Here is a 20,575-nt window from a genome sequence, read left to right on the forward strand (position 1 = left end):
GTGGGAGGAAGGAAGACTATTATGTATATTCCAAGCTTACAATGGTACAGTTTTAACATGTAAAAATATTAAGCTCAGATGAAATGATTTTTTCCCCCATTACTTTAATTGATATTACACTAAAGGAAAACCAAGTTTTACAGAGAGACAGAGAAAAAAGAATTTGCACGCAGTGTGAGACAAAGAAAATAATTATGAAGAAGCTTCTTTGAAAAGTCAGATTTTCCTTCTAATTGTGGAGATAATGATATTATTGCCAGGAATTTGTGGTTTTAATAAATTTCACATTACCTGTAACACCATGATTGTTAAAGGTAAAAGCCATGCTTACTAACAGACATATGGAGCTTGAAATACGCAGTCTTTAAAACAGGTCAAATAGTTTAAGTTTCCAAATTTTGCATGTTGTCTGGTAGTGTGGGGTTTTTTTTCTCTCGTTAATCTTCAGACATCCTCTCTTCAACAGAGATGTAGACATTTGACACAACAGAATTTTCCTACAACTCTACAATCTTTCTTTTATAGGAATAATAATAGCTACATCAGTACATACTGATAACATCTGCTGTGAAGCTGCTTAAGGTACACTAGTCACTGGAGAAAAAAACTCAGTAATGTTTTTATCATGGTTAAAAAGAGTTTTGGAAAAAAATAATTTAGTTGGACTCCCATCTGCATCTAAGACAGCACATATATTAGCATACCTCTAGCATGTGGGTGAACTTGAGAAAGAACAAATGATTTGGAATAGGAAGCATTCCACAGAATTATTGCCTTTGGAAAGTTCTGTTCAAAGTTGTTGGAAATAGATATGAAACAGAATGTCCATTTGGAAGACAGAACACACAATTTGGAAGACACTCTGCAAACACAACAAAGAAGTTTGGTTTATTGTTTCAGCTGAGAGATGAGCCTGCATCATTCAAACTGTGGTTTTTAGAATGGAACAAGTTCCAACACCATTTCATAGGTTTAGTTTCGACAAATGCAGCCAATGTGCTCAGTGGCTTTTGCTGTATCCAGAGTAGCCTATTATAACTTATATAAGTAATAAGCCTACTTATAACACTGCTGGGTGTTACTGAAAAAGAAAATTAAAAATCTGATAGATATTTTTATATTCTTCAAGTTTGCAGATCTTTTTCATTCATTCTGTGAGAAATGTTAATACATCACAGTCCAGCAGACATCCCATGCTGCCCTTTCCATACAAGAGACGAGGAATGGGAATTTGAATAGCTAATGTTTAGTGCACAGCCTCACCGCTGTCGCCACCATGTATCTGTGTGAGTGAATGAGAGGCGGGTGGGAAGAGGGTACAGGAGGGAAGCGTTACAGCAAAGAGTGAATCTTCTGCTGTGCTCATGGAAGCAGCAGCAGACTGTCCAGCAGCAGCTATGTTGGGTGTCCCTTCTGCGTGTGTGTCATCTCTAGCAGTAGCAGGAGAGAAGGCCCCTCTTGTGCGTGTGCTTCCTGGCAGAGCCCACAGCTTCCCAGGCTGGAATCCAGAACGGGGATCCAACTCTTGCAGTTGTCAAAGCCAGATCATCCTGCCAGCATGTGAGTGTAGTGGGAGGAAGGATAATCATGCTAGTATGTTTTAAGCAAATCCTGCAGAGTATTAAAAGGAATAGTTGGAGAGATTCTGAGTGGCAAAAGATAGAGGAGGAGAAAGTCAAGGCAACTGCTGTGTCACCCTTTGGACTTCCTCATTTTTACACAGGAGCCAACTCACCCAAGGTGCATAGTAGTGCCTTACTCAAAGCCTGTTGAACTGAAATGAACTGACTTCAGTAGGCTTTTACTCAGGCTCAGAAAGTTGCATGATTGCAATAAACTATACTGGGTCAATTTTCCAATCTGTCAGGCTAAAAGTGCCATTGTTTACAGTAGTCTGGGCCTATTGCTTTCTCACTGAGGGACCTCTTGCCTTGAGGTGGGGAAGTCCAGCCCTAACTGGACTATTTCCAGGCCTTGAAATTGCAAGGAGGTGTATCTGTGGGCTCTGCTAGTTAAGTCAGCAGCTGTTGAAAAAATAATTGGTGATGAATTAGAGGAGCCTATAGACTCAGAGGCAAAGCTCAACTTCCATTGGTGTTTGGATTCTTGTGACATGTTGACATTAACAAAATTCAGTAGCCTAATGATTACCTTTGGAAATGAGATGGAGGGATCTAAGTCACAAAAATCCTTTTGAAAATGTTGGTCTTATTGTATATTATTTTCCAAAGAAATGGTATCAAATATTTCCTTACATATTTCCCCTACTTCTCATCTAAACAAAAGCAACTCAGAAAGTCCTGAAATTGAAGTAACTGTTGGCCTAAAGGACAACAGTACTTACAGCGGAGAGTGTGTCAATAGAGTTAAAGAGGAGACAAATACTAGCTCTGGTTGTATTATTCTTGGCCTTCCTTAAATTTCCTGCTGATGGGAAACACTTAATAAAATTTGTTTTTGATAAGCAGATTTTGAAAGGACAACTTGTTCAGTGCCAAGTTAATCCCATGGAGGAACTGAAAGTCTGGAAGATCTGCCATTTGAGCAATTTTTTTGTTTGTTTGATCAGTTTCATAATATACAGAAGAGGAAAACAACATCTATGAATAAAAGGAGTCAGTTTCTAATCTGCTTTATATCAGTAAAAAAAATGCATCCATTTAAGATAATCTGAACATATACCAACTTGATTTGGGACTCTAGTCCAAAGTCTTCATGAAAATAAATACTATTATGAAAGCCAAACAATATTGTCTGTCTAAGAATATAGCAAACTTCATTGCTACATTCTGTATTTTGTCAACAGCTACTGCGACATGCACTGAATCTACATTCAAACAATGTAGATGTTGGTAATACCCAATCAGTGTGGTATTCTGAGGTACATGTACTATTCAGAGTTATATCAGCTTTCTCTGATTTTTGTCTGCCTTTTAATAATTTTCTTTTTCATGCTCTATTAACTATATATAATTATGAAGGTGTGCAACAAAATCTTGAATTTTGAAAGAGCATTGCATTTCATAGCACATTTAACATACTGTCCTCTAAAGGAATGAATTTAAGGCTAAACATCAATTACCATTCTACTTTAGCTTTAAAGTTGCAACGATAGCACTCCAAATGCATAGTTATCAGAAATTAAGCCACAAGGATAACCTGTTTACTTACTTTCATTATATATTCCACTTCCTGCATCTTAGCTTCATTCTTTGCTAGATTACAAGCAGGTAAATATCTCACTTTGAAGTCATTTATAAAACTTCCACTGACCTCTCAATACAAAAATCTCACTGAAGGGTTTCAGAACTCAGTATGTGAACTGGAGAACTCGGACTTAAGGAATCACTGACTAATCTAACAATTTAAAATATTATCATTTCAGTTAGAATGAAATGCTTTAATTTTTTCTGATAAATAAACATAATTCAGTGTTGTTTTTTCTATAGCTATTATTATATTTAGTAGGAATAGACAATAGTCTTTGTTGATTTGAATTTATGATTATTCAGAAGTTAAAATATTTAGCCAAAAATTACATTAATCTCTGGCACATGACTTTAAAGGATTTCATTTAGCTTAAATTTTGACATCATCAGTACAGATGGTACTAGTTCTCAGTTAAGGGAAAAGAAAAAAAAATACTTACTTGACCCCGAATGCATCTTTTTAGACATTGACTGATCTATTCTAAGCACGCGTTTTAAAGACCTCATCAAATATTTTGCAATCACTGTAATCATTCTGATTTGCAACTTGTTTTGCTGCCTACCTAGATCGTATTCATGGAATATGAACTTTCTTGTAAGACAGACACTACAGATGTAGATTAAAAAGGTAGGCACATGCTTTTGTTCCACACACGCATACACACACATGCTTTCCTTCTGATCTACCTTTGTATGCTCTTCAAAGCTGTAGTATGACCCACTTTTCACTTGAATTTTCTGAAACAAAACTCAAATTTCTTGCCCCTCCAAATACAAATGCCTGCCAGAAAATAAATACATTTTGATAAGAAAAACTTTTTAATAATCACATTTCGTGGGTATATTTTTTCCAGGACTAATCTGGATTTAATGAATAGTGATATATATACCTTTGCTGCAGCCTCTGACTGGCTCAGCTCAAGAGATAGTCTATAATGGGACAGACCAAACTGCTTTTAGTGGTGGATTCAGCTCTCTCTTTTATTGTGTGCTGACAGCCTTCTTTACTCTTTCCCCTTCCCCTCATTTTACAGCTCCACTAAACAATAAATACAGATTTTCTCTCTTACATTGGTGGTGAACTGCTCTCATTGTTGAACCTCCTCTTTAGTTATGACATGAGTAGGACCAGAATTTCCTCTTGGAAGTATAAGTTAAATCACACTTTTTCATTATTTCTTGTTCTTTGCCCAGAGATTCTCAGGGAGAATGTGTTGTTTACACTAACCCTTTAGCTAAGGGTTAGCTAAGCTCCCAAAGATGTTCTGTGATCTCTCATTTATGGCTTAAAGCTAGTGCATTTACTTATTCCTTGCAAAAAAAGCTGTTTTTGAAGATCTTTTCCCTCTAATTTCTGATTTATTTGAAAAATGAATTTCCCAAACAGTGCTTTTTGTAGGGAATTCAAAGTAGTCTCTGATTTGCAGATCTTTGTTGTAAGAACTTTCTAGAAATAATTCAAAAATACGTTTGAAGCTTGTCATTGTTAAGGTGAGGAGATTGAATTTTTTCAGAGTTATTGCATATTTTCTTCACTTATTATAGTACTTAAAGCATCCAGTTTCCAGCTAACCCTAAAGCTTTGAAGAAATTGTTAGTACGCATGACTGCTTATATTCCTATATACCCTTAGCATGTATTTAAGCACACAAGTAGGCCCAATGATAGATATTATGCTTAAAACACTTTTCCATGTCAGAATCCCAGAGCAAATGCAAGTGGAGGATGCTGCAGTGGTTGCACTGGAGTTTATAAATAGAGCAAAATTCTTCACTGCAGGGGTCATATGCTGTGTGAGGTGCTTGGTTGGAGAGTACGTACTTGTGATTATTCCTGTATGGCTCATTGAATCTGTTCTGATTTGCAGAACTCGTAAGACCTTTCAGTTGTAACTGATTGGAAATCATCATCATATTAGCTACACCAAGTTTTAATGTGAAAATTACTTGAGTTAAATTAGACCTTCGTGATGTTCTGAGTCAGTGGTTTTAGAATGTATCATCCAACATATCAGAATGTGTATTCATAGTAGGGGTCTGTGACAGGTTTTCTGGGCAATAAAACTCAGATCTTTAAAGGGTTTATTTGCCTGACTCCTGCTGGTGCCTCTAAATGTCAGTTGTTTTGGAGGATTTGGTGCTCATTGTCTCTAGAACCTACAGTGGCTTTGTTAGAAACATACTAAAGGTACAAGGGAATTAGGAGCTGCAGTCAGAGACAGCAATATGAAGAACTGCCATGATATGCAGTCATCGCTATGGGAAAAATCTTTAGGTCAATGTCTAAACCGTAAATACTACTAAATTTCCAAAGGCCCATTGTTTCTGAAAAGAGAGAGAGACCAGGAAGCACATACCAAATTATCAGATAAGGTCAGGACAAAGGATTGGCAAGGAACAAACACATTTTGATCTTTTTGATGCTTATAAAGCTTTATAGCTTTATAACATTATTATCTATCCCAACCACTGTATGGCAAGGGTATTGACCCTGCTACTAATCTAAACATTTAACCTTAAGTCAGATTTTTTTTTGACTGTAAATGCATATTTCTATAGTCCTAAATGAGGCCATGGACAGATACCGAGGGGGAATTTGATTAATGTTCCATTTGCACTTAGTTGTCTCTTACCATGTTTTTTTCCTTTAGGGTGAGCAGGGTCCTATAGGTCCCTATGGTCCCCCAGGACTCCCTGGTGTTGGATATCCAGGACCCAAGGTAACTCTCAGTAATATATCTGCTGAAATTCTAACTCTGAGCAGCCTTTTTTTTTGATGAAAATTCTTACTTGCTGTTTCATCAAACTCAGACTCTTATGATCCAAATGTAAAATGAATAATCTTGATGGGTTTGTGTATTTGCATGGGATGGAGAAAATAGAGCTGCCTTTCCGGCAACTCCATGTTTTGATTATGAAGCCAGTGGAAGAGTAGAAGTCAGAAATAATGCCATTTAAATGAGGGTAAAGTATGTGAGATGAGTTTCAAGCACTATCAGATGCTTGCACTGATATGTAAATGTACTTAAAGGCATAGCAATGTATCTCAACCACTAGGATATACAATCAAGTGACAGATTTACCTTATTATTTCTTCACTGAGGGACAGACTGCAAGGTGGAATGCAGTGTTGCTAACTTGGAGAAATCATGGCTACCTATGTAAGCCAGCCAAATCTTCCTTTGGGGGTCTTCAAAGACATCTATATAGGAACCATGATTACTTAGTTTAGGAGATTTGTTAGAAACCTACAGCTTAGACTCAAACAAGAGATCTAAATTAAGCAGAACCAGATCTCACCCAAATTAGTCTGACTACTAAGTTTTTAGAGTTCATTTATGCCAAATATTTTCCCTATTTTTTCGAGTCAAATGCCAGTGTCTAAAATAATCCCACTTTTATGCTTTTACTACTCTAATTTCTACATTCATTGGACGCTTGCATGTTCTCTGTGCAGTGTAGCAGGGTCTATAGGATTATATAGCTCAGAAACAGTAAAAGGGGCTCTGTTTGATCATTCCAAGAGGGAAAATAGTTTATGGAGGAGGAATGTCACTCCTCAGTACAGTTTCTGTACTACTCTGAGGAGAGAGAAAACTACTTTATACTCTTATCCTTGAAGCACGTAGTCCTCTGTACACTGGAGTAATGCTGAAGATTGTAACACTTTGTAAGTAGGAGACACAGAAACTATGTAGCGCCTGGTGTTCCCATGAGATTGAATGTTCTACTGAAGCAGGCTTGAATACAATTTGAGTACCTAGGCTGAGGCTAAGGGAAGGATCCCTCACAACTGGGCATCTGTGCTTCATGGCTGATTTGTACTGCAACCAAATTTAGACTGACTTCCCTCCTCTATGTCACCTCCTAGGGCCTGTGCTCTAAGCAGCTGCCGCAATGCAAAGAGATAACACCCTTTTGCTGTTGCCTTGAAGACTGGAATGCAATCTGCTGCTCCAAGTGTTAATTGAAAGTTACTTTGTAATGTTTCTAAATTATTGTTTCTGTTTGTTTTACATCAAGAGATGCTACATGTTTGACTTCAGAGTTGTCTGGTGACATGATTAACTCATCTATATATAAATGTTGTATTTTTCAAAAGCATCATGTTGAATTAGGACTGAAATTTCTAATATTCTTTTTCACAAGGGGGCTCAAGGCCAAGAAGGAAAAATTGGATTCCCAGGACCCCCTGGAATTGGCGAGCCAGGATTACCAGTAAGTCAGTGATATATGTATTGGAAGTAGGAATAATAACAGGCTTAGTGACCTTGATTTATTGGCAGGAGCTGTACTGGCTACTGATTCCATAAACAAGTCAGTACCTAGTCTGGAGCAACAGAAATGTGTTTGGATGTGCCAGCCCAGTATTGCAATACTTACTGCATGTGGCTTACCAGAGTGGGGAATAGAGCCATTTCCAAACAAGTTTTGGGGTTTTGTTTTGTTTTGTTTTGAGGGGGGAGGGTGGCAGGGAGGAGGATTTTACTTGGTGCATGTGAGCGAGATTACAGTATCCAGTTTGCAGAAAGACATGAAGTTTATTAATAGGTGTACAGTACTTGTTTGAGTTAAGGACAGTCTCTTAAAAATTGTCTAAAATCAAATTTTAAGAAGATGAAAATCTAAGGGCCTAGCTATTTTTCAACATGTCTGTGTAATTTTAATTGCATCAGAAACAAAAAGCCAAATTTGCCAACATGCTTTTTCTTTATGCTCTTAATTGTATCTTTATATTTTGAATTACAATAAGTTACCTTTAACAAGTTTTTTTTTGTAGCTTTCAGAAACAGTTCTCTCCTCTGCTGGCTATCTTGGAAACAGTGTTTTTAATTTGTAGCAAGGGGATGTCTTTTTTCATCATTGAGTCTGTCCTCACTGGCTGCTTTTTCTTCCTGCTAGATATAGCTTAAAACGCATATTTTTCCTGTGTATTTCATTAAAAATCACAAAGATTATTATTAATTAAGGAGCCACGCATGTGGACTGGTGTAAAAGCGGTTAAAGGATCCACATTTCATTCTGATAACATTTTTAAAAGTCACCTTGTGATTCCAAAAGAGAATTTTTCTCACCAAAAAATGTAGAAACTTTAAATTTTATCAAAATCATCCTTAAAAACTCTTCTATAACTTCAGATAACGAAAGATAGCTGAATTCTCTGGAAGAACAGAAGGCATTGCAAATATTTATTGAAGCCAAATTGGCGTTCTCTCATTTTGCATGTTTAGCCATAAAAAAAAAAAGTTTCACTGTTTCTTCCATACAGAAATGTTACGTGTTGTTTTATAACTCCCTTATTTTGTGAGTTATCCCATTTTTTAAGAAAAAAAATCCAAATTACTTATTTTAGTGATTTTGGGCACACAAAATTATAAGCAATAAAATTCACAGCAATAAATGTATTTATTTAAATTAATTCAAAGTCTCATTTGGGCTTTAAGGATACAATCTTTAGCCATTAATTATGTTATTCTCACTATTTCAGCATTAGCTTATTCTAATCTAAATCTTCCAATTAAGGGTTGCTGCACTTTGTTTTAATTGCCTAGACTCAGCCAGCTGTTGTTTAAGTGTTGTTTACTGCAGTTATCAGTGTCGTGAGGGATGCAAGGAACTATGCTAGCAAGTTAGGCAAAATGTCAGTAAGAACTGTAATTACTGATGCAGTCTGAAGATGTTTTTATTTTCTTACAGGGACCACCTGGCCCTGATGGTCTGCCAGGTGAGAAAGGGCTACCAGGAGAGGGCATTCAAGGCCAGAAGGTAGTTTTACAGTAATTACTTTTTTTTTCTTTTTTTCTTTCTTTCTTTTTTTTTTTCTTTTTAACTTTGTGGGACAAATTTGCAATTGTGTCTAAGTTATTTAAGATGACTGATCATTTCACTGGTAAAAAATATCAGCTGATGGATTTTGGTCTTCTGAATCATTGTCCTCTCCAAACATCCCTCCCAGTTGAAGAATTCTATCAGACTAATTACCAAAAAGTTGTACAATCTCTCTGACAGTAAGAAGTTAATGGAATTCTTATTTCTGTATTTGATAAGAGATCTTATTTTTGTAGCATTAATGAGATAAGTTTTCTCTGAAAAACTATTTAGCTATTTATATTCTGTATTCGAAGAAAGCATGCAAGAATCATTTTCATTCTGTCTTGCCATTTTCGGGAAGCTAAATCACGGACTGTATGAGTCTCTATGGACTGTTCCATCCCTAAGGGCAATCACTGGGTTAATGTATGAAAACATGTGGTTTTTTTAATAAATACAGATAACCAAAGATGTGTGGTTAAATCACAACTGGGCTTCCTATCAAAACATAACCCTCTTATTTAGTGGTTTCAAGATTCTCTAGAGCCTTGAACTTCTAAGCAAAGAATATTTTTCTTCCTTTTATAGAAAAGATGTTAGCCATGCCCTCGTACCAGAAGGTTCTGAACTGTTCCATCTGCTTTCATAATGAACATGTTATCGCATTTTCAAAATGTACCTTCCTACTTCTTCCTGTTTCATTTTCTCCTTTCTCTTCTTTAAAGTCATCTGAAATAAATTGGTTCAACAACGCGATAAATGCTGATGTAGTATGTTACGAATTGTAGCTGAATTGTTTTGCCTAATAATAATAATTCCATTGATTATCTCATTTGTTTGTGAAGGAATACTGTTTTCCTCCTCATTGTGGTGACCAGTTTGTCTGAGATGGTTTCCTTTATAAGCTCATAAATACAGTTATAGAACTGCCACATGTTTCTAGGGTGAAAAAGGCTCTGAAGGTGTTGCTGGTCCACCTGGACTGCCAGGGCAACCAATCAAAGGTGATAAGGTGAGGCACAAAGCATTTTTCTGAACATATTTATAGTAAAATTAATGATGAATTATTCACACAATATTACAACAATATGTAAATGTATTCTAGCCGGAACTGTGAGGAACTACTCTACACCATTTCATATAGCTTCACAGACTGCATTCATCTATCCAAATATCTGAGCCTTCTAGTATTAACTGAGAGCACCAAGGACTGTATTGTATGAAGCTGGCAGAATGAGAGGAAAAAATGGACTTTTTCCCTCCTAAATTTATCTGATAAGTATTACTTCTAAATATATCATATTTTAATTAAATAGGAAAAAAAAAAAAAAAAAGAAAACTCCATTTGTCTCATCTAGCCTAATGGATCTGAGGCTGGCAAGTGTGCAGTCTAGCTTCTGAAATTTGTTAGCTTTTTGGCATCCAGTCCCCAAAAGTGTAACCCACAACAATTTTGATTCCTGTTGCTTGAGGAGATTCCAACCTGTATCTCGTACATCTCCAGACAATGGCTGGTGAAAAATGCTGAAATGTCCCATAGGGCAGAGGCAATGATCCAGATCTTCCTTCTCATGGTTTAGTGCCGTAGCCCTAGTCCTACTTCCCATTGTTTTCCTGCCCTCCTATCCCACAATTCCTGTTCCTCACTGTATGTTAGCAGGAGGAGAGGACAGCACTCCCATCCAAAGTAACCAACAGCTTAATCAGCAGGGCATTCTTCTCAGATGTGGGGAGTTCAGTTTGAACTTACTCATCTTACTCTCCAACCAAATAGTCTCTAAGATCTTTGGAGTAAGCCTGGTGCTGGGGTTTGGTCTGATTTGATCTATTTGTGAGAGGCATGGTCAGTGAGCACCTGCCAGACAATCTTGCTCGAGGCTTTAGATACAGGAAGATCTTTTATCTGCACAGGAATGAGCTGTCTTATTCACAGGTCTGGTAGGAAAAAATCAGGATCAGGACAGTAAGTGTTTGAGAACATTAAGGTAAATAAACATTTCTGGGATAAGTAGAACTGATAGAATTTTGTTTCCTAGGGACTGGCGTCATGCATCCCTGACACCTTCGTGGATCTGTGACCCTTTCAATACCCTTATGATCTCCCCACCATAATACCTCCATTCCCTCCCCAAGTGCTCTACAGTACCTCTAATTTCATTTCCCTATACAAACACACATAAAACACTTAGCTCTCCTCTCACCCTTCAGTGTGCTTAGCTTCTCTTCTATTTGCAGCAGACTATTTTCATGACACTTGTAGGAACCTACTGTCTTTGAGGTCTTCACCTTTCCAGCTCTTCTCCTTGACAGTGGCAGATAATTTCAGAAGTTTACAGGAGTGACTAAAAGACATACAGAAAGTACAATGTTATATGCTTTATTTCCTTGAAAAGTAGGCTAAAAATTGATGCCATGCCTGGAACATAGCCAAGCAGAAGTTTTTGGTGTCACAATCTTGAATGTGGATGGCTGAATTTTGTCTGAGTCCTGCTTTAGGGTCTTAATTCCTTTCCTTAATTCCAGAAGTAGCACATAGTAGGCAGAGGTTAAGAGCTAATTTGGTTGTTCAAACAGCTAGAGTGGAGATTGGTAACATAGTTGCTTAGTCTTTTTTCTGAGAGACATACTTCACATTGATGTCTTATCCGTTATATTTCCTTACGCTTAGATTTAAAAATGCTATGTATTGCTGCTATTTTTATTCTAATAGATAGTTTTGTGAAATAGATTATTTTAGTTAAAGTGAGTGTGTGTGTGTATGTATATATATAAATAAAATATATTTGCATACATGCATACACACAGACATAAATTTATATAATAAATATGTATTTGATGTTTCAAAATAATTTAAACTCATCTTCCCAGCAATTTTTCATATAGATCTTTTACACTGTCTTGGTGAAAGTTATTCACAATAGTCTGTAACTAAATCAGTGTTTTTGTGAGGGCTTGGCAAATATTTTTCAAAAATGTTCTCTGCCTTCAGCTTATACTTGTATGTTTTTCTTCTGAGTGTTGCAAAAGCAATTGTGTATATTTCAGTACAAGAAAGTCTTTACATTTATTCTCAGTCTGTAAAGATAAATCACAAATCTTTTTACTATGTTACTATTTACTTTTACTATCTTTTACTTTAACTATAATGTTATAGCTGTGATAGTCCAAAGTTATAAATGAGATGTAGTTTGTAGAAAAGTGTATTATGTTCTTATTACATCAACTGCCCTAGGTAGACTTTTAGTTATTCCAAACTAATTTAAATCAAATTGAAGTAGCAAACTTCAAGATAAGACAGCTTGGGGACTATTGTTGTGTGTTCAGTTTAAATATGTTGATCAGCTGACATATATTATTGCAATTTAGCTTCCTGGAATACTTACAGACTTTTTAATATAGGGTGAACAAGGCCAAGTGGGACCACAGGGCCCAGCAGGACCTCCGGGAATAGGCAATCCAGGAAGCCAGGTAAGTCTGAGACAGGGACAGACGTTCAGCTGCACATATGACAAAGTTGACTGGTATGAGCTGAGTCAGACATTTGTCTACTCCATTTTTAAGTTAGAGGGAGCCCATAAACTGCCTAGCTCCCGTGTGAAATCTGCCCTGCATTTTGTCTGGTTCTTTCATAAAGCGACGCAACCAAGACTGGATACAGTACTCCCCCTGAAGTCTCATTGTCATCAGATAGATGGGGATAATTTGTCTTACATAAGTTAATTCTAGTTATTACATCTCGGAATTAAATGTTTTCTTTTTTTTTTTATTGGCAATAGCAGCAACGTGATGAATTTCATCAGATAGACTGCAGACTGTATCTCATATTTATGAGAACCAGTCTTAATTCTAATCCTGTTCATCTATTTCTTCAACCCTGATGGATAGGAAGGATGGGTGCATGGGCCCTACTGCTCTCCTAAAGGAAAATAGTTTTCCTACTGACTTCAAAAGAAAAAGGATCAGGGCCTATACTTTGGAGATATAATGAACATTTGCATGCATTTTTTGTTTTTTAATTCGATCAAAGCTCTAATTCTGATGTTGAGACATTAGAAGCCTCACAATGATTTTCATTTTAAAATGTATCAAACTAGTCTTTAGCCAAAGCTTGCTGAAATAAATGATCCCAATGGATTCGAATGGTATTAGAATCAAGAAAATAGAAATTGGGTCTAATCTGCACAATAATTTGTATAGGAATAAATCAGGTGCCCCAAATGGATGATGAATTTCAAGAGTGGAAGCGTATGTTGCATTAACTAGTTTATTTTGTTTTTTAGGGTATACAGGGTCCACAAGGAAACCCTGGGGCAAAAGGATCTAAAGGTTTTGGTCTGCCAGGTCCAAAGGTAATGGTTCAGACATGTTTTTAAAAAATGGCAAGAAGCAGCAAGCACTAGCAAGCAGCAAGAATCAACATATCTTCACCAGGCTTTTCAAGAGCGTGTTTTGATGAAGTGAAAAATGTAACTGTTCATTGGAGATAGCAGTTCAGCTTTGATCTTTGAGGGGAAAGCTCCAACGTTATCAAGGTGTTCCACAAGTACAGCATATGGGTTCTGCTTAGCCTCCAGCCCAAAAGCTTTGTGAATGTGGATTTTAGGTTCTGAATGAACACAAATTTACAAACAAAATATCTTTCAGATATGTTCATATCAAATGAGTTTAGTGCCATATACAGAAGTTCTGATTTTTCTTTATTTGGACTCACCTTTCTTTCAGTGACAAAAGAGTCTTAAATATATTGATACAGAATGAAAAATATAAAATGTATTTAAGAGAGAGAGTTAAAACAAAAATGAGAAAGTTTGAATGATTCACATAGACTTTTTCCCCATTTCAAAGTTAAATAAAGTAGATGAAGTCCTACAAGTTATTGTGGTTTTGAAAGAATAGATTTTTACAGTGGAAAACTACTGAGTTGAAAATCTGACTATCTCTAAAGCAACTAGTGAAGTTGTACAAGTAATGAATGAAGCTAAACTATACTCATTTGCCAGACAAAAGATTTCTTTCTTACTAGGGTCAACCAGGTGAACCTGGACAAAAAGGAGAGCCAGGACTTCCAGGAACTGGAGTACGAGGATTTAAGGTCAGCCTATTTTTTTAACTGCTACTGCTTCTCATTCTTTCCCAGGTTGCTGATAAACTACAGAGAAGTTTTTTGGGCTTTTTTTTTTTTTTTTTTTTTTTTTTTTTTTGTATAAATTGACTATGATCAAAATAAGGAAGGATTTCAGTGACATATATTGCTCTAACTTCACAGTTTTATCCTTTAAACACATATTGCTGTGCTAGGGCTCTCACCCTCTCTCCTAAAATCATTATGTCAGCCATAACAGGAACAGAGTTTGTCTCTGTGTTTTCTAAGCTAATGACAATACTCCAAGACCTGTTAGAAAGGCTGCTGCTACCTCTGTTCCTCTGTACAGATTGGAACAAATGCAGTTTCTGTGAAAGTGGTGGCCATACCACCCATGTGTTAGAAGAGCTGGTGATGACTTACAGCTTTAATTGACTTTAGCTGCACTTTTGAAGGCTGTATACCAAGTCCTTGTTTCAAGTAGGATTTCAAAAAAAAAAAACAGGTAAAATGACATGGCCATTTTGTTTTAACTGAATTTTCCCAGGATCACGTAAGAAGTACTTATCTATAGGATCTATTCCTGCTGGTTTCAACTCTTTGTGGCAAGGCCTGTCTTAAAAGTAATGCCTAGATGAGTTTATGCAGCAAGTGAGGTAGTAGCCCTGTAGTCAACAACTTCATTTATGGTACAAACACTTTACTAGTGTCATCCAAGTCATGCAATGAATAAGGCAGAAGATATGTGGTCAGATAAACCAATGACTGTAATGTAAATGCATAAGAGAACTGATTAGGTTGGACAGGCAATTTAGGTTGATCATTACTTAAGACCCAGATGTTTGACCTTGCAAGTAAATGACATTCCTGTCATATTGTTCTTGCATATAGAAAAACAAACACCATTTAATCATGTGTTTTTACGTTCCAAATAAAAGCAAATTTATTTAGTACAAAACCAAGAAATAAATTTAAAACATATATTTTAGATTGTATAATTAGAAAAAATTACTAACTTTATAGCATATTTAACTCACTGGGAATAACAGCAAAAATATTGTATGACATTAATTAATATTCTAATCCATTGTACAGAATAGAACAACTTACTGAGGTATGCAGATATAATTATCTATTCTTCTCTAAGGGAGATACAGGTCTATCAGGACTTCCAGGAGAGAAAGGGCTGCAGGGAGACCCTGGGAAGGCAGGGAGAAAGGTAAGGCAAGTTTGCATTACTTTGCAGGTATGTAATAGCAAGGTGTTCTTCCTGGGAGAGGGCACATGCTCATAGTTTGTTCAAGAAGAGGCAGTATGTTAATTGAGAGGAAGTTTCCAATAAATTTAACTAAGTTTAAGGGCTCCCATCTGAATCAGAAACTATTCCAGCTCCCCTGCCTTTTGTGGGCTATTGACTGCCACTAGATTTCGTGATCTTCTTGGACAACAGATAGCTTTTGTCTTTAGTCTATTACTCACAGTCTGCTCAAAGTTTCTCTGACGCCAAGAGGTCATGCTCAAATTAGTGTGACCTAGGGCACACTACCTGGATTGTGAGCACTGACTGAAGTCTGTCAGCCTGGTACAGAAACTGTTACAGGCAGCTAAAACCTGTGCTGGTCATTTCTAAAGGAAATTCTGAGATTTGAAGAGAAACTCTTCCATCATGGGGAAAAAAATAGTAGTTTCAAAATGGTGGAAAGAAGTTTAGAGGAAAGCAAAGCAGAGTGCCCAAAATAGTCATTTCAGAATAAATTAAAAGGAGGCTTTCAAATCTATGTTTTTGCAAAAGGAATGAGCTGCTTAGTGAACAAAAATCAGTTCTTTGGCCGATTTTTGAAAATACTCTAAGATGCAGGGACCCTCCAAAATTTGCTACTGTGCAGCTCTTAAATGAGGGGAGCAGCAGCCCAACACTTTGAACTGATTAATTAACATGGTTCAATTTTTTAGCTGTATGACTTTAATCAGAAAATGTCTGATTATCTATAATAAATATCTCATGTTGAGAATCCAGCTTCACATTTTGCTTTATCTTATCCATACAATTTCAGCTATGAAGGCAGTGCAAACACCAGCTTGACAGCTGCAGTCTAAGGTGATAACTCTTCCATTTCGGATAAATATTTACCATTTTTATGGTTACTTAAGTTTTATAATAAAATTTGAAGTCACCTACTATTAAAGTGCTCAGAAATGAAGATCCCAGTATATCACAAGTGATACAATTAAGTGTAGATGTTGTGTTAAAATTAGAGCTGGCTGTTGTATTTGGGAATGCTGTTTTTTTCCTCTCACGTTACCATCATTCTAAAGATCATCTTGGTGCCACCATCTTTTTATCATAATTCATTAAGAGCGAAAATGTCAGTACTGAGCAGCTATCTCAGGTATTCAAGGCAGTGCAAAGAACTGTTTGATGCCTGCAGTGAACAGTAAGCACAGAGATATGATCGCAGTTATTTGCAAGTGGGAAGCTGGCTCACAGAAACAGGATTCAGACCAGAGCCTAACAAAAGCAGGTTCTGTAATATCATGTTCATCAACAGCTCGAATCAGAAATGGACTTTTAAAATTAATTATAATCTCTTTTTCAATTTCTGAATTATCTACAGACATTCTGATGTACTAATCTTGTTGATCTTACTCCTAAATATTTGATAGATAGTTTTCCTATATATAATATAATCTGTGCATTATTTGTGAACTATTTGAAGTTATATCTGTGGCAAATACTTGCAGCATCAATTGGGTTTTGGCTACTGAGTTGATAAAGTTGCTGCTTCTTAAACATCATATGTCTCAGAATTGGTCGACATAAGATCTGTTGTGATAAATTTGCAAACATTTCTCCTCTTCATATGAGTATATGCATGGAATTCATCCTACAAAAGATTAATGCAAGTGCAATTGGCCTACTACTTTCTACTATGTAGAAATAAGGAATATGAATGCAGGAGGTGAGTGGTGGAGGAGGGGTTAAGAAGACAGAAAACGATGGTATCTTTCTCAATATTTTCTTTTTTGCAGAAAAAAATTCTGTTCAGATTTTTTTAATGATATTTTTGGGAGAAGTATTGATGCAAGCTTTGGTTCTCAGAAGTCCATTTATTAATTGATTAAGAAAAAATAATTAAATGAAAATTCATTAACCATCTAATCTCTATTAGGGGGAAAAGGGAGATCAAGGTCCAAGAGGCCCAGAAGGACCCCCTGGCAAAGGAGATGTAGGCCAAAAGGTATGGCTTAACATGCTCACTTGAGAAATAGTACAAACTAGATGGACCTATTTTATGAGAGTTCAGTTTTTGGCCTATCTTTCCATTCATTATATCTTAAAGAAGTAATTATATTTTAACTGATGATTTAAAAGGGCTTGAGAGAGAAGAATGCATTCCTTAGCCTGCACAAGTGCAGCAAAACCAGACACTATATAAACACAGAGACAAAAGTTAATTGAATAATAGAGATTTTCTAAAAATTTAGTATAGAATTTTTCTTAAAGTTAGGAGACAAATTACCCCAGTATGCTGATAGGGAGAGAAGGAGGAACAAAGGGAAATTAAGTCATTATTTACATGCCTAAATACGAAATTAAAAGCCTGGAAAGATGTATTAATAGAGAGACAGATGCTTTTCTGTCTCACCTGGTAAAATTTATGGCATTAGGGACAAATCCTAAAACTGAGCGAGATCTCAGTTGGAGTGAAACATCTAAATACCTTTCTAGTTATGGGCTTCATTGTCGTTGTCTTTTTTGCTTATTTGTGTATCTGCCAGGTGTGAATGAAACTTTGTTGTGATTTAAACAAAAGCTTTGTTTTGATCAGGGTGACCCAGGAGACAAAGGATCCCAAGGACTGATTGGTTATAGAGGAGTACAAGGCCCAGCAGGACCAAAAGTAAGCTTGCTCTTTCAGGGTAGCCCTTCCCTTTTTACCTGATGCAGGACCTATGGGATTTCTGTAACCTACAAATTCCTCGTGCAAACATGTATCATGCTTGGAGACTTGCACAGAAAAAAAGGAAAAGCAGAAATATTTCCATCCTTTGCCCTGAATGATACATGCAGCTGAGGAGAAAAAGGATAGGCAAACATAAAATTACAGACTTTTTTTGCATTTGAGCACTAAAAAGCTAAATTAAAGTTGTCCAAGTGACTTTAACCATGACATTTTGTGAATTTTGACGTTGAAACATTAACTTTCTGTTAGACCTTTTTGTGTGTAATAAGTATCACCGTGAATGATAAGGAAATCCAAATCATACAAATGTTCAGATTATTCAGTTGGCTTTGTAAGCTCTACACAAAAAAAAATAATTAAAGTTCAAAAATCAAATATACAGTTCAACCAATAGTTATGTAAAACTTGAAACTTGGAACAGCTTCTACAAGAGCAATAAATTGATATGTTTTTTCCAAAATGTTGTCCATTTTTCCCTGAAGTAGTTTAGCTATTTTATATTATTAAAGTTTTGAAAATACTTACTGCTACTTGAGCTGGAAATGTAACTGTATGTTTAAACCTAGGTGATACTGTTTTGTAACAGGGTGAACCTGGAGAGAGAGGGCCACCTGGTGTCGCTGGATCATCTATTCAGGGGCCTACTGGACCAAAGGTGATTATCTGATATGTGCTTGCTGAAGACCAGAGATGGAAAAATTTGTAATACACCTTTCTGTCAAAGTTAAAAGAATGTAAATCAAAGGAGTTAAAATTTCTTTTTGTTGAAACAAAGGTGGCTGAATTTTAGATATAAGGAGAGTTGGAAAATATCAAAAACTAACAGTGTTTGGAGGCTGTTGAACACAGTGCTGGACTTAGTGCATGTTATTACCTCCTGAAACCATTTATATAAAAAAATAGTATCCTTACACATTGTATTTTTATTATGTAATCACTTTGAAGCCCTCTCTTTTCAAATTCACTTACCCATTTAAAAAAATTATTTTTTAGAAAGACTAAAAGTTTCATAACTGTTCAAGAAAGTCCTTGCAGGAATGTTTCTGTGCATGGTTCCAGGGAGTTATATGATGAACTACAGGATTTTTTTGGTAAAGATTGTTTGTATATCACTTCCAAGCGAACAACTGGCCTGTAGATACTACTATAAATGAAATCTCATATGCTAGATAACTAGAGCTAAATCCTCCTCATTGCATTTATGGAGAAAATCTAACTGAAATGAGTGGGACTTGTTGTTCAGAGTAAAACATGCAGATTCAGCAACAGTAAAACTAACTTTGACAGTTTTAGAAACTTGAAAATTCTCCGCCACCCCATTCTTATTTTAGAAGAATATAGTTGCTGATTTTACAATATAGCAGGCAATTTGAACATTAATTGACACTGTTAAGTTTTGGCGATAAGTTTTCAGGCTATAGGAATCCCTAATTCACATCCTATCACTCTGAAGTCGTTTCATCCCCATTTTTCTTCTTCCTTAAAGATATACGCCTACCCCCCCACACACACACATGTGTAGGTATGATATATAGTGTGCTCACTAGGCTGGTGACAGGATATCACAGGGAGCTGGACATGTTTTGGACTTGTTTGTGTATGGAGGAATGAAGAAGGGAATGGAGGAAGCTCGGGGCACACGTAATAAAAACGCAATCACAGAGAAGGAAGAAAGGAGAAGAGTGTGGCATTCTGCTCATGTCTCTTTTATTGGCTTAAAACCACTATAATGTACCAGATTTCGTGGCAGGCATGAAAGTGGGTTTCAGAGCACTGGTCTCCCTTCTTGATATGATGCTGTTTTTCTGGATACTGCGACTTTTTGGATAAGCAAGAAAGTCGGTCAGGATCGTCCACTGATAAAATTCTTGCTGAAAAATAAGAGCTTTGAAGACCTTATTGTCTTTTTCACTTTGATTTTATTCATTTCATTACAATTCATATCACTTTTATAGTAGTTTGGCCATAGTACAAAATCTACTGGAGTTTGTAGGAGTTTTTCCAGATTCTTTACTAAATTTTAGATCAGGCCTTTTATGTGAATGGCTGATGCAACAGAACAAGTTGTGTGGGTAATTATGAAATGCAGATTGATTTTTAGAAAATAGATAATTGTTTGTCTCTTTAGCTCCAGAATAATTTCTTTGTTTAAGCGAGAATCTCTGTTTTTTAACTATCACTCAGTAGTATAACAGGCTACAGAGAAGTTCATTTTCTCTCTCTGCTCTGGGAAGTACAATACTAGTAATTGTGTTCTTGGAACATCCTGGTATCTGCAGCAGTGAAGCCAGACATTACAAATTTCTAATGTAGGGAATCAGCATGTTTTATTTTTTATTTTAAATCTATTTATTTTAAGCTACAATGATGCTTGGGGACCACAGTTTTATTTCCCTTGACAGCCATTAAGCTATTAATAATATAAAGACAGTAACATTAGATAGCTGTTTTTTTTCTCATATGCCTCTCTCTAATGGTAACAGCTGTTTTTGATAGAATGTCTGATTT

General features: G+C 36.2%; 1 protein-coding gene across 2 annotated transcripts in view; it reads left to right on the plus strand.

Moving 5' to 3' along the window:
- COL28A1 (collagen type XXVIII alpha 1 chain) overlaps positions 1-20,575 on the plus strand; it is a 100,824-nt gene that overhangs the window by 46,969 nt on the left and 33,280 nt on the right. For both annotated transcript variants that reach the window (XM_064506376.1, XM_064506375.1), the window contains 11 exons: positions 5,860-5,928; positions 7,358-7,426; positions 8,906-8,974; positions 9,963-10,031; positions 12,419-12,487; positions 13,300-13,368; positions 14,043-14,111; positions 15,250-15,321; positions 17,273-17,341; positions 17,933-18,004; positions 18,654-18,722. In XM_064506376.1, the coding sequence (XP_064362446.1) occupies positions 5,860-5,928; positions 7,358-7,426; positions 8,906-8,974; positions 9,963-10,031; positions 12,419-12,487; positions 13,300-13,368; positions 14,043-14,111; positions 15,250-15,321; positions 17,273-17,341; positions 17,933-18,004; positions 18,654-18,722 (765 nt within the window). The remainder of the gene's footprint in view (positions 1-5,859; positions 5,929-7,357; positions 7,427-8,905; positions 8,975-9,962; positions 10,032-12,418; positions 12,488-13,299; positions 13,369-14,042; positions 14,112-15,249; positions 15,322-17,272; positions 17,342-17,932; positions 18,005-18,653; positions 18,723-20,575) is intronic.

This window comes from Dromaius novaehollandiae, chromosome 2 (genome assembly GCF_036370855.1).
Source record: "Dromaius novaehollandiae isolate bDroNov1 chromosome 2, bDroNov1.hap1, whole genome shotgun sequence".
Taxonomy (NCBI): domain Eukaryota; kingdom Metazoa; phylum Chordata; class Aves; order Casuariiformes; family Dromaiidae; genus Dromaius; species Dromaius novaehollandiae.